Source organism: Diadema antillarum, unplaced genomic scaffold (genome assembly GCF_040938485.1).
Source record: "Diadema antillarum isolate AM-2024a unplaced genomic scaffold, OU_Dant_1.0 seq00000682_RagTag, whole genome shotgun sequence".
Taxonomy (NCBI): domain Eukaryota; kingdom Metazoa; phylum Echinodermata; class Echinoidea; order Diadematoida; family Diadematidae; genus Diadema; species Diadema antillarum.
Window position 1 is genome coordinate 3,129,652 of NW_027271587.1, and position 13,460 is coordinate 3,143,111.

Consider the following 13,460-nt stretch of genomic DNA (forward strand, 5'->3'; position numbering starts at 1 on the left):
AATTTGACGCCGCAGCAAGGGAACCAAAAAGGCAAATGTAACTCTGAAAAGGGAACAGTTCTTGGACTGTTGTCAAACCAAGGGGGTAACCCCACTTACGCATGAATGAACCTCTTTGTTAATGAAGTTATTAACCTTGAGTGTTCCCGGCTTGATGTGCTATTTCAGGGCGATTTGTAAACGTCATGAATTATTCATTCTTTTTCTCTCCGTCAGATATCAGAGCCACGCTACAGATTTCTTTCGCATGCGTGCTTAAAAACTAGAATTACGTAAGTCTTCCCTAGCCAGTATTCTTTCCTTGGGTTTAACAAATTTATGTATTCCAAATGATACAGGGCAAAGTGTTACTACTGTGCAAGAAAAAAACACTTGAAAGCAAGAGATTATTTATAAGCACAGGGGTGAAGATAAAACACTTTCCAGGAAAATGGCTATACAACAGGTGAATGAGAAAATACGAAAAAGTTTACTCATTGCGGACACGAACCAAAAAAGACACGTTGAGTCAGAAAAGGGATCACTTTTTTTGGGGGGGGGGAGATCTTCAGTTTTAGCTATTGTTGTTGTTATTTATAACATTCTGGTATATAATCTTGTTATTGGTATGTGTTTAATTATCTCACTATGATGTGATTTCATTTTCGGGGGTCTATAGTAATACAAACTATGTTTTTGATTTAGGCTCCCTTTATAATTTGGTTTTTATGCACTACATATTTACCAGTTATTGAAAATGCATATGTTATTAGAGTAGGCCTACGTTTTGATTACACTGTATTTTTGTACGTCCAAAACAACAACAACAACAACACTCCACAACAATGATATTGTAGTAATAATCATTGTAACCATAAGTTACGTTTGTTTCTTTGTTTTTGTAAAGACGAAGTGGAAATAAATTCAAATCGATAAATCAGTCAGTCATAGATTTTAGCTGCCTTTCCTTAAATTGTGTTTTTTTTCTTTTCAACTTTTACTTCACTATGAAACATTGACACGCATTGCAAACTCCATGCAGAACAGACAAATATATGCAAGCAATAGTAGTTTCATATTAAAACAAAGGAGAAAGTACAAATTGAATAGGCATTCTGGTTATAATGTCAGAAGTTCCCTGACCAGACAAGAAGTCGATCAGCATGTGAAAATTTGAAAGGAATCTTCACACGTTAGTCTGTATAGTCTCAAAACAAAGGGGATGGGTTTAGTCTCGATACAAGTGGACTCACGAGTGATCTTAAGTAGATAGAGAGAACAACTGGAAGAAGAAATACAAAAGGAATAGATTTAAAAAAACCCTCAGGGAAACGAAAATTAAAGGACGACAAACACTGTGCAATATTAGTTTAGGACGATATAGGGGATGAAAGGCACACGAATTTTAGACCCGGATTAGTTTCTTTATGAAACAATTTGAAGGTGTAGCACCGCGCTCTGGTTTTAACCTATAGATTCACAGGGACTGTTAATATTCATAGAAGCAGTTCTGAATAGAATTCTATTCCATCAGAAGAGATGGGATACGGGCAGTGCATGGAGACGGATAGTTCAATATTCCTCCGGAGACTTTAAACCAATTGCATGTCAACCTATATAGTGAAACTGGGAACCTGGGAACCTCTTTTTAAGTGAGATCCTCTTCATTAGCCATCTATACGCAACGGCCAACCCGCAACAATAATATATGACTAATATAATCATAATAATAATGACATTCAATATGATTACCGACACATACATAACCGTGTATATTCCACTAACATATTGTCAGGCTTCCTTTGATCAAATGGTTTCTGAATCGATTCCACAACGCACTTCCTTGTAGAATTTTGGATTGCACCATACAACTATACCCATATATCAAACAACTTCGTAAACACGGTATAGAATGACTGCTGTTTGAGTTTGTTGTTCTTTCTTTCAATTCCTGCGTGCTGGAGATCATAAATGCGATAACCATTTGGATTTATGTTACTTGTTTCTGGCAGAATATGCGTGATCAAATGGAAATAAAACCCAGTGCATCGTCCATTGTTGTACAAGAACAGAATGAGGAGAAAGCGTTACAAGCACTCAGGTAAGCAAAATTCAGTCGAAAATTACGTATAAATAGCTCGCTATATGGACTGGACTTTCTGTGAGCGTGAGCGCGACTGGGCTTCATAGCACAATCACATGATAATATTTCAACAACTCATTTGAATAAGGAATTACATCACTAAGAGTAGAGAGCACATTACACATAGTACAAATGTAAGTTTCTTGTGGAAGTATAGTCCATTAAAACACTCTCTCTTTTCCGTAAAGATTTTGGACACGATTATCTGTGGTGTTCATGCATTGTTTTATGTAAACTTTATCAAAACTTTCAATTTGAAGTGGCATGTCTATAACAAACGTTTACAAGGATGAAAATATCAACGTGTTTGGATTGAACATCTGATTAAACGACTCCGTGTTTATGGCGTGTTTGTTGGTCTGTATGCACTCACAACATACAATGTACTTATCATTGTTATGAATACCAATATCCTTCGTTATTTATGTAATCTTGTTGTTATATCCTGAAAAATAATGATAGAACTATAATGTGTAATCTATTTTGGTCATTAATGGTATTCATTTTGAGTTATCAAGTATCATCATTTGACAGTTGTCATTTATTATTATTTGCCAGTTGGTGTCATCTACACCTAGTTTGAACACACAATAGATTACCAAATTACCCAAATTCAATGAGTGCAAAATTTCAAGCTGTGTTTTGGTTTATGCATAATCAACAAACTGGCAAAGACGTGTATCCTTGAAATAAAAATGATTTATCGGGCAAATAAAATTCAAAATGGATTGCTACTCTTGATTTTATTTCTTGCCACTACATATCTACTTTCGGGCCACCATCCCTAATACATACATACACACACACACACACACACACACACACACACACATACACACACACACATATATATATATAATTTATATATATATGTATATATATGTGTATATATATATATATATATATGAGATATTAGAATTACTGTCATATATATATATATATTTATAAATATATGAATATATATTGCTCGTATATAATCTATCACTCTCATTGTAATTATAAAGGTTGTAAGCAGAGTAAATATTAATAGTTAGCAATGTTTAAATGGTTAACATTTATTATTACTCACTTTACAGCTTATCTATCATCCTTTTCTGTGCGCTCGTCTTCAATTCCGTGACGATTTTCGTCATACTGCGAACGCGCAGCCTGAGACAAAACCTGCACAATCTGCTGATGTTGAACCTCGCTGTAGCGGATCTGGGCGTGGCCCTGGCAAGCATGACATTCTCCATGGGGGCCATATTTGATGAAGGAAGATATCTTGAGTCACATAGGGCAGTATGCAAGGTAATGAGACTGGGCAAGGCTCATCAGACGTACATTTAGTAGTAGTAGTAGTGGTAAAAAAAATAAAAATGTAATAATGATAATAATAATAATAATAGTAATAATAATAATAATAATAATAATAATAATAATAATAATAATAATAATAGGGGTATTTATAATGCCCTTTATCACTCAGTCTGAGTGCTCAAAGGGTATAAAAAATCTCGCACATGGCATAAAAGAAAGAAAGAGATAGAGGAAAGAAAGAATTCAGAAATTGAATCATTGACTAATCATATGCTACATGAAAAAGGTGTGTTTTCAGTGCTTTCTTAAAAGAATCCACTGAGGAGATAGTACGAATGTGTAAAGGAAGCTTGTTCCATGCAGAGTGAGGATCCTGCGTGAACAAACATGAACAAAAAATCTGACACCCCTTATGGTTTTTGTTTTGGAAACTACGAGGAGGTCAGTATTACTAGAACGGAGTGATCTTGAGAGAGTGAATTGATGAAACAGAGAAGTATTATAATGTGGGGCAGATCTGTTCAAACTATGATATACAATAAGTAACAAAAAGTAACAATTAAAACGATACACTTTGATACTGGTCCCACTGAAGTGGACTCGTGAAATTTATAGTAACGTCAACTACAGCAGTGTTTGCAAAATAAATATAAGACAAGGTTTATTTTCATAAGGCAAGAGAACACTTCCTAAAGTTCCGTTTCTGATAATCATCATGTGGTGTCTTTGTCTTTTTACTTTTGAATGGATTGAATCATCCATAACATTATTCTATAATCCTAGAATTAAGAGCAATATTGATATTATGTATATATTGTTGTGATTGAAGTGTTCGTGAGATGAATCTCAATGATATCTTTATGGCATCGTTGAAATATATTATAAAATATTTGCAAGGTGATGTTGGTTATCGTTCTATGTATTGGAGTAATTACTTTCGTAGCTATAGGTGTCTCACACGTGTACGTATGTCGAAAATTATGCTTATTTTCGTAACGATTTATAAACAAGTATAATTGTTTCAAGCTTTAGCTGATGATAATGTATTCTTTTTTTTCCTGCACGAAAATATATCAGTGATTACTGAATGAGCTAAAACAGCCAAAAGCGAGGGTCGATCTGCATCAAGACCTGATTTTATGTCCATTGTGGTTTCAAAACTCCACAACTTCAACACTTTGTCCTTACAGGTCAGTGGATTTCTCGCGATTGGATTTTCATTCACCAATCTCCCACTGATATTTTCTATCGCCTTCGATCGATTCCTCGTTGTCGTCTGCTCGTCGCGTCGATCCCCGCCAAAACGACTTCGAATCGGTCTCTTGATCGGCATGTCGTGGGCAGTGGGCTTTTTCGTGGCTACCATGGGAATAACGGGCTGGCTAAGCGAGTTTAGATACAACATGTACACCAAACACTGCACACCAGTCTGGACTAACAAAGGGTTTCGAATCCTCTGCGCGGTACTAAACTATGGCATAACTATACCATCACTTGTCTTCTTCTACGCCGTTATTACCTTCTACTTGAGAAGAGAGAGACTGCAACTTGAAGCCTACGAGATTACAAGGTCCACTTACACCCCTAAGTCCAGCTTTCCTGTGGACAGGAGTGAAACTCCTGATGTCGACTGGTCGAGCAGTCAGGTATGGGAAATTAATTTTCTTATCGCTCCCAACTTTAAAGGTACTGTATAATGCAAATGCATTTGACTTATGTTGATTCATGATAAGCTGAACATCACTTCCGTGGCCATATTAATATGTTAATACGTGCTATCTATTTTGTAATAATAATGTTTCACTATTTTTCTTGAGAATACTTAGAAGCGCGCACACACACGAATAAAATCCAAACAAGCATTCTGCCCATAACATTATTTCGTGAATCATGCTGAGAAACCGATATGATTAACAAAGACATTGGAATGCATCTTTACGTAGTCTGAGGAAAACATGCTATGTCAATAATATGTGAAACAAAAGATCACTGCATGGAAATTGCAGGCTTTGAATTTAAATGGTCTTTAGGGCCAAATACGTCCGCATCTATAACATCCTTGGACAAGATACAGTAACTTCCTTCTTGAGATAATAATAATGATAAGTGAATGAGTGAATAGTGACTGAGGGATCAGCGTTTATGAAAGACTGTGAAATGTGAAATGACTGTACATCATGACAAACTTCCATCAGACACCTTAAGGTAATCTGTCATATTAATGTTTATACCGGTAGGTGGTTTGGATTCTGTTTAGTATGTCGACGGTAAAGTACGATCTACATTATCGCTCCTGTGCAATTAATCGCGTTGCATGAATGCCCCATGAGACAGCCCATAACTAAGGGGCGACATCTTTGATATTAGATTACGTGTGCTCTCACATTAATCGTGTATTTGTCATGTTCACAGGTTTAGAACGTTGTGTTGTACAGATATGGATTGTACTGTTCATAGTTACAATTATATTATGGCATGACATGGGCGGTTAAGTGTTGGATTATTTTACCATAGAAAAATGTGACCTCCAAAGTGTTTATATATGACACATAATTAGTAGCTTTTTTCATTTGCAAAAGAGTTAACGATAGTATTGAGAGAAAGTCTCTACTTTCAGTTCGTTTATTTCATTTCCAGCAATGTGAAACATTTTCGTACACAAAATAACACAATATCAATACAATGTAGTAACAAAGAAAAATACGTGAAGTTAAGAATACTACTTTGCAAAGCTTGCCACAACACTTTTACGGTAAGACAACAAAGGAAGTTTCGTTTTCATTGTTATCCACTAATAGTAGTGTCAAAGAGGATTGAAAGTGGAAAAAGGAAATGTACTGTACAATGTATGTACAGTAGATGCAAACCAAAACTAATTCATAATACTTTTTAAATTGAATCAATTTTTTTTCGTAAACACTTCATACATATCCTCTATAATAGTTATGGATATTGCCCCGTGGGTATAATTAAATGTGATAGTTCCCCGTTTGGAGATTATCAATAATCACACAAAGAAACTCAGAGTTGATGCAATTATTTTGAGGGAAGTAAGCGTTTGCTACACTATCCAGATAACTAATGCATTGGTGCCCCTAAAAGTGGAAACAACAACCACAAACGAGCAAGCTGTCATGATAATGTTGAAAGACAAGTTATTTCATTTGCGGAAAGTTAGTAATTCTGAATCTAAAAGCGTCTGCGTGAGTTAAAGAAGAAATTCACTCCAATATCATGTCAATTTCATAAGAAAGAGGAAAAAATCTCTGTACAACAGTGCAAAAATGAGCAAAATCGGATAAGAAATTAAAAAAAGCTATACCACGATTATGAAATTGCAATTTTTTCTTAAAGCACTTTTTGACCAGTCGTCATGAATATTTAAATCAGCAAATAACTGTTAAGGATGTCATGCTCTCACAATTTCTTATTCATAATTCCTATACAGAAATAATAAAAATCCTATATTCCAGCTGTATATCCATAAATCCTGCCTTAAAACCACCCACAATTAAAAAAGAACTAATGTTACCTTTGATATGTTTTGTATGGAAATATGCTTGTACATGTATTTGCTAAAAATAAATATTTTCCGACCTTCATGTGTAGCATTCATGTATAATTGTGAGAGTATATGACCAACTCGCTCATTTGAATATTCATAAGGACTGGTCAAGAAATGTTTTCCGAAAAAAAAATGTGAAATTTCAAAATGTCATACCTTCCTAATTCATATCCGATTTTTGTCATTAATTTTATCATTCTAGATGGAATATTTTCTCTTTCTTTAGAAGTTTATTTACTTTTGGATGAATTTCCTCTTTAAAAGGAAAAATGTGTTGTCCACAATCAGGAGATGAATAAAGGAGATTGGTATGAAAGGAAACTGACGACTCATGTGCACTTCGCACTGTATTGATGAAATTTTAAAATCCGGATGAGTAAATGTAACATTTTGTTGTCTATCTAATTATCATTTCCACTAATGTAAGATTTGGCGAAATATGAAACTTGTCCTCGATCGAATTACCATTTAAGAGTGATGGTTATTATTCAGCGTGGCATAATTATGGCTGAGAGTATCCAGTTAATTCGGTTTGCTATGCGCGGAGAATAATCCTATCGCATATACCTTCGTGCCCCGGTATGCTTGCGTGATCCTATCGTGTATCAATGTTTGTTCAAGAGTTGATTCCATTCTGCGTGTTTTTTTCTGCTATCTGTTTTTGCTTAGAATATCATATCAATGGTCATAAACAACTAAAGTGGTTTTTTTATACATATCAGAAAATATTGGTACAGGACGATAACTTATCTATTTCGTGCATATCATATTTCTGTTTTCATAAACATGAGTCACTCTAGCTGTTTAAAGAAGATCGGCATACATATATTTATGTAGTGACATACATGGATTGAATGTGATGAGCAAAAGCGATGACATATAAAATGCGTGCGTGTGTGTGTGTGTGTGTGTGTGTGTGTGTGTGTTCAAATTGAAGTACTCTTTACTGGAGTGACGTATTGCCGTGTGCCGATAATGAGCATCGGACAACCACAACAAATCCTTTCGACGAATTACGGTCAGTGTTTCATGTTTGATAACCAACTGTTTATTTGTCACAGTGCCCTGAACGAGCGGGACCGGCGAGGCCTGCGTCCAAAGAGGTTTCATCCATTGTCAGCACTGAGGCAGATCACCATGGCAACAAGGAGGACGATGTTCCTATACCACCTGTCATTTCAAAACGGAAGGCAGCCTGGAGGGTCCGACGTCGATGCCACCTACAGGCTCACAGTCGAGTAGCAAGATTGGGTGAGATTACATGCAAGGCGAATAGGCGCATCTGAGATGTAATGGAGTAGAGATGAGTAATGAAACCACTTCCCAGACTACCTTTAAAAAAAGAAATCAGATCCAATCTCATATACCAGTCTGATCCAGACTCAACGTGTTCATAACATGGAGGAAATTCCGTAAAGGCTGATGGCTATGGCACCAGTCACCTGGAAAATATATTATAAAAAAACCAACAACAATAGCTGCATTACATAGACTACAAGGAAATTACCAGATTTTGTTTGGATTCTTTTTTAGTGACTTTAATATCTAATGTTTAAAAGGGTGCCATACCATCATATCGAATAACTATGACGTGCAATAATTCTACCCTAATTGGCGTCATGAAGTCATTACACATGATAATGGACACATCGGGAGTAGTAGGGCTGTATAGGGCTGTATATTCTCATCTTCATGTTTCCACGTTATAAAGTCAACAGTTACACCTTTCATGCCTGTGTTATTGTCCGTCCAGGGGCTGTTCTCGTTTTCGTCAACATTGTATGCTGGACACCTTACTTACTGTTCCACGCAAACTTCATCCGGGTCAGTGAAGGTCACTGGTTTGGCGTGTTCACCATGTGGCTGGGATACTGCAACACTGTTCTGGACCCCTTGGTGTACTCCTGCATGAATCGACGCGTGCGCGCCGAGCTGTGGAAGTTGGCGCGCCGTGTGCGGTGCTGTAGATTTAGAAGAAGCGTCACTTTCAATGTGCCAAAATGATGGATGTGAAATTAGTTATTAGTACAGATAGTTTAGGAAGCTATCTGTGTTTGCTTGTCGCAAATTAATCTTTTTGTGACAATAAAGACTGTCCTTCTTTAAATTTTCTCTTTCTGATCTAACCAAGTTTTGGTGGTGTAAAACTTAAGGGTAGGCCCTGTCACATCTTCCCGGGCAAGCTACGTGGGCCTGTTGCGTGTATGGATTTTCCAGCACGCAGGGTAATTTTCTGCGGGCGGACAAGGATTAGGGCGAGTTTCGCGTGTGTCTTATCTGCTGGACGCGTGCTAGTTAAGTTCTACTCATGTTCTAGTTACGGGCTAGTTGCGTGAGACTTGCCTGCGAGGTGCTACCGCTACGGCCCTTCGATGTTCTGCGTAGACATCTGCGGGCAATCCCGGCGACTCACCCGGAACAAGTTTGAGCATGCTCAAGGGCCCCTCACACCTTTCCGGGCAATCCTTGGTTGTGACTTGCGGGGAACAATTTTTTGCTACCCGGAGGTCCCCGCAGATGACCTGCACAGTGGCAATACCTAGCACGCAGCCGCCCGTAGTTGCGCACGCAAGTCCGATTTATCCGCCACCAAGTTTTGAGCATGGATTGCCAGCAGAGGTCCACGCAGAACACCAGTAGGAGGCCCATAGCTGCCGCAAGTCACAGGTAGTTGACCCGCGTGCATATTGAGGGTCAGTTACTGCTTTTTTTGCTGGTTAGTTGAGAGTCGGCAGGATTATGACATTCTCTGGGACCTCTGCCAAATAAATATTCCTTCAGAAATAAACATTCCTTTCGAGGAATTCCTTCACTGAGTTGTCAGCCCCCAAGCGCCTGACACGCAGGTTACACAGAATACCCGCAAGTAAAACTTGAGTAGCACGCGTACAACGAGTAAGACACATGCAAAACTCGGCCAAATCCTTGTCCGGTATTGTCCGAAATTGTCAGGTATGCTGGAAAATTCCCACACGCAACAAGCCTGCGTAGCTTACCCGGAAAGGTGTGACAAGGCCTAAACATGGCTGCGGGTAAAGAGGATTTGCGCGCGCACCTCCGGGCGACTACAGGCGAGATACATGCTAGGTACTGTCTTGTGTGGGCCATCTGTGCGGTGGGGATCTCCGGGTAGCAAAAATTGCTCTCCGCAAATCACACGCAAGGCTTGCCCGGGAAGGTGTGACACGGCCTTGACCCTATTCCCACCGGGGGGGGGGGGGGCATTTTGCCCCCCCCCCCCCCGACGTTTCGCGTGATTATTCCGCAAGGTGTGATGCTCTCGCCGCGACATTTTATGACTTTTTTTCTTCATAGTATCGCGCAACTTTTGAGACCATATTGTCGCTCCCGGGCATACCGTTTTGAAGCCACTCCCCTTTGAAAAAAAATTGTCGACCCAAAACTTGCTCAAAAACATCCCTTTGTGTACAAGTCCAATGTAAATTAAATTGCGTTTTTACTTTCAATGGCTGATGATGATTTATTTTAGCCTGATTATGCTCAACTCTACTGAGCCTTGAAAACCAGGCAAAGGACAGGAGAGGTTGGAGTGAGCTCACCCGGAGGAGTGCAAAGGGACACACCGTCCTACACCTTAAACTCAAGTTAAGTAAGTAAGTCAAGTATGCTTTAAAAAGTTTCTGTGACATATTTTGACGAAAAACCCCCCACAAAAACAAAAAGTAAAAAACAAAGAAATACATGAGCATTTCAATAAACAATAAAATACATAAGAAATAATTATGAAGCCGAGTTTTTGCTTCAATATTATTGTTGAGGATATTGAAAAGAATATGTTCACCAAAAATTAGAAGTCTTGGAACTTTATTTTTTTATTTATAGGCAAAAAATAATTTTTGCATAAATCAACATAAATTAATTAATATAAAATACATAAATTAAGATTTGAAAAATGTAACTATACAGTCTTGTAGATTACATTGGCCTCTACCTTCGTGCAAATTTTCGCGAGGATCGCGCGATCCATGACCGAGATCTGAAGGGGGGGGGGGGGGCAAAAAGGCCCCCCCCCCCCCCGTGGTTTCAAGTCCCTCAAAAAACCCGGTGGCATCAGGGTTAAGACGAAACACTCGTCCGTCTCAAAGTTCTTTGATGGTCTGTTCTGAGTTATCATTGTGGAGACTCTTTCTTTTATACGTTCTGCATATGGTACTTTTTGAATTTGAATAGCATAAAAACTTCATTAAACATGAGTATTAGCCACAAACTGCCATTGAGTAAGACACCGCGCTTATCCAAGTGCTTGTTTGCCTGTAATATATATTGACTGAATAGAGGCAAATAGAAGGGCAGAACTAAAGTTGACACATCAAATGCAAAAGTTACAGGATCTCAAAGTTTCACGTCGTTTATTTTCCCCGAAACTTGAAGGATATCAGTCACATTCACGTGTGCATACTTTAAGATGGGTGATAATACCACCGCTTTACAGATCTCGCTTAGATAAACAGGAAAAGCCATTTTACCGATTGTTTGATCGTTCATTTTTATGTCCCAGCATTATGCAAATTAATGTATGTGTATGTTTCTACATCCTTGTAAATTGTGCATATTCTATGCCCATCAGAGTTGTGAGGTGTAATTTTAGTTTTATATCTTTGACTTCCGACCTTAATTCATTGTAAAATATTATGTTTCGATTTACTTCAGGGTCGAATACGCGTGAAATCATCAAAAGTTTCATGTAAAAATTACTGCTCATGAAAGAAGTCATAAATATTATTATAATCAAGATACTATTTAGCACAGGTCATTGCTAGAGATTTTTGCCAAATACATTATACAGATTAATTAAGCACAATGAACATGTACATTGAATTCAAGCCTGTTTAAGTAAGATATTTATTCACCAAATGTGCTGATCATGTTTTAAAGTTAGCTGTCAGGCTGTGTTATAAGAACTGTTGTAATGATATATTTTCATTGCTAGAAGAATGCGATGTATAATTATTTCTGTTTTTTTTTTATCAAACCACGAATGACATTTCAAGTGTTTGTATACCGTCGATTAAACTTGACAAAACGAATGCCGCGTATCTATGTTGATATTCAATAAACACGTTGCATATCAATAGTATGAGATAAAAGAATGTACACGGATAAGAATGAACGTGTATACATAAAGCATGTCGTATTTCCGAGATAAGAAGTCAAAATGATTAATTCTGTGTAGATAGTGAATTTCCTAACTCTCTGGCTTTGGGAAGTGTTAATTATGAAAAAAGAATGTTAAGCAATGAATCAAAATATCAACGATAAGTGAGTTGTAAAGGTTCAATGATTTTGCAATGATACATCCTCTTGCTATATAGCTCATATTTGCAAAGTTGTGCGTAACTTATGCATTACGTACGCTCGACGTGTGTTTGTGTGTGTGTGTGTGCGTGTGTGTGTGTGTGTGTGTGTGTGTGTATGTATGTGTGTGTGTGTGTGTATGTGTGTGTATGTGTGTGTGTGTAGAGGTGTTTGTGTGAATAAGTTCTTTTTTTAATTGTGTGAGCACTGTTAACACAAATAAAACATCCATTCTGTACAACATACTGGCGTCACTCTGGGTTTGTAGCTCATTATGTATCTACAAAACATGCCGAACATGCAGACCCGATGAACAAAACAGAACTCAGCTGGAATCTTAGTTACGTAATCATCGTCTGTACACCGTCTTACCTTTTGCTTCACAATTTGTAAGTCTTGTCCCCAGGGGACTTCAGTAACAATTAATTCTGAAAGGTTCCCATGAACAAAGTGACAAAATGGACCTGTCTGCATGCATGTTTTCCATTGGCGGAACTATTCATCAGCAAAGCGGTGAACAAACAGATGACCTCACAAAGAAACCTGTAACAGCTATACGCCAGAGAGTATAACTATTGTCGGTGTAAAAATAATCTGTGTGTTCAACCCCCTCCCCCCCCCCCCCACACACACACGCATTTACGAGGGAACACATTTCAGTGGATAAGAGCGGGGGAAAGAACTTTAAATGACTCTTTTTTTTTCCAAGCCACTCCGAACATGCATTACTATTTAATGCACTCATCAAATTTTTGTCTCGAAGCACACAATACGAAGACATCCAACGCTACATGGAAGGACGAATCTAGCTGCAGGAAGGCATACTACAGTTTTACTTGTATGCTTCGAGTGATCAGATACTAGTAGGCCTATACCCTGTACCGAAATCTATAATTGCCACAAGGAAATGAACACAAAAAATTTTTGATCAATACTTTCATTTCTCATTGTGATTATCACGAGGACAGAAGAGACGATAGACGTTGCCTAGTAGACAGCAATAAACAGCAGTATTCATCCTTTCTTTCTCTTCCCCTCCCTCCTTATCCGTTCTCTCTCCTCTCTCTCTCTACGAGTGTTACATGTGTCTATGTATTATGTTTGCGTGCTCGTATGGTACAAGACCGAATTTTTAGTGAAAGGAGATTATAGAGAACT

The 13,460-nt window shown here is 37.9% G+C and overlaps 1 protein-coding gene across 1 annotated transcript; it reads left to right on the top strand.

Annotated features, from left to right (window-relative positions):
* Window positions 1-4,662: 4,662 nt before the first annotated feature.
* On the top strand, window positions 4,663-9,605 carry LOC139737147 (uncharacterized). The gene is made up of 3 exons (XM_071647826.1): window positions 4,663-5,067; window positions 8,048-8,237; window positions 8,740-9,605. Exons 1-3 carry the CDS (start codon window positions 4,753-4,755, stop codon window positions 8,988-8,990), a joined length of 756 nt encoding a protein of 251 aa, XP_071503927.1. The 5' UTR covers window positions 4,663-4,752; the 3' UTR covers window positions 8,991-9,605.
* The last annotated feature ends 3,855 nt before the right edge of the window (window positions 9,606-13,460 follow it).

Excerpts from the sequence above, each read along its gene's own strand:
- LOC139737147 (XM_071647826.1), top strand. The coding sequence starts at position 4,753 with ATGTCGTGGGCAGTGGGCTTTTTCGTGGCTACCATGGGAATAACGGGC. Across the intron at positions 5,068-8,047 it reads TCGACTGGTCGAGCAGTCAG|TGCCCTGAACGAGCGGGACC; the intron begins GTATGGGAAATT and ends TATTTGTCACAG. Across the intron at positions 8,238-8,739 it reads CAGTCGAGTAGCAAGATTGG|GGGCTGTTCTCGTTTTCGTC; the intron begins GTGAGATTACAT and ends TTGTCCGTCCAG.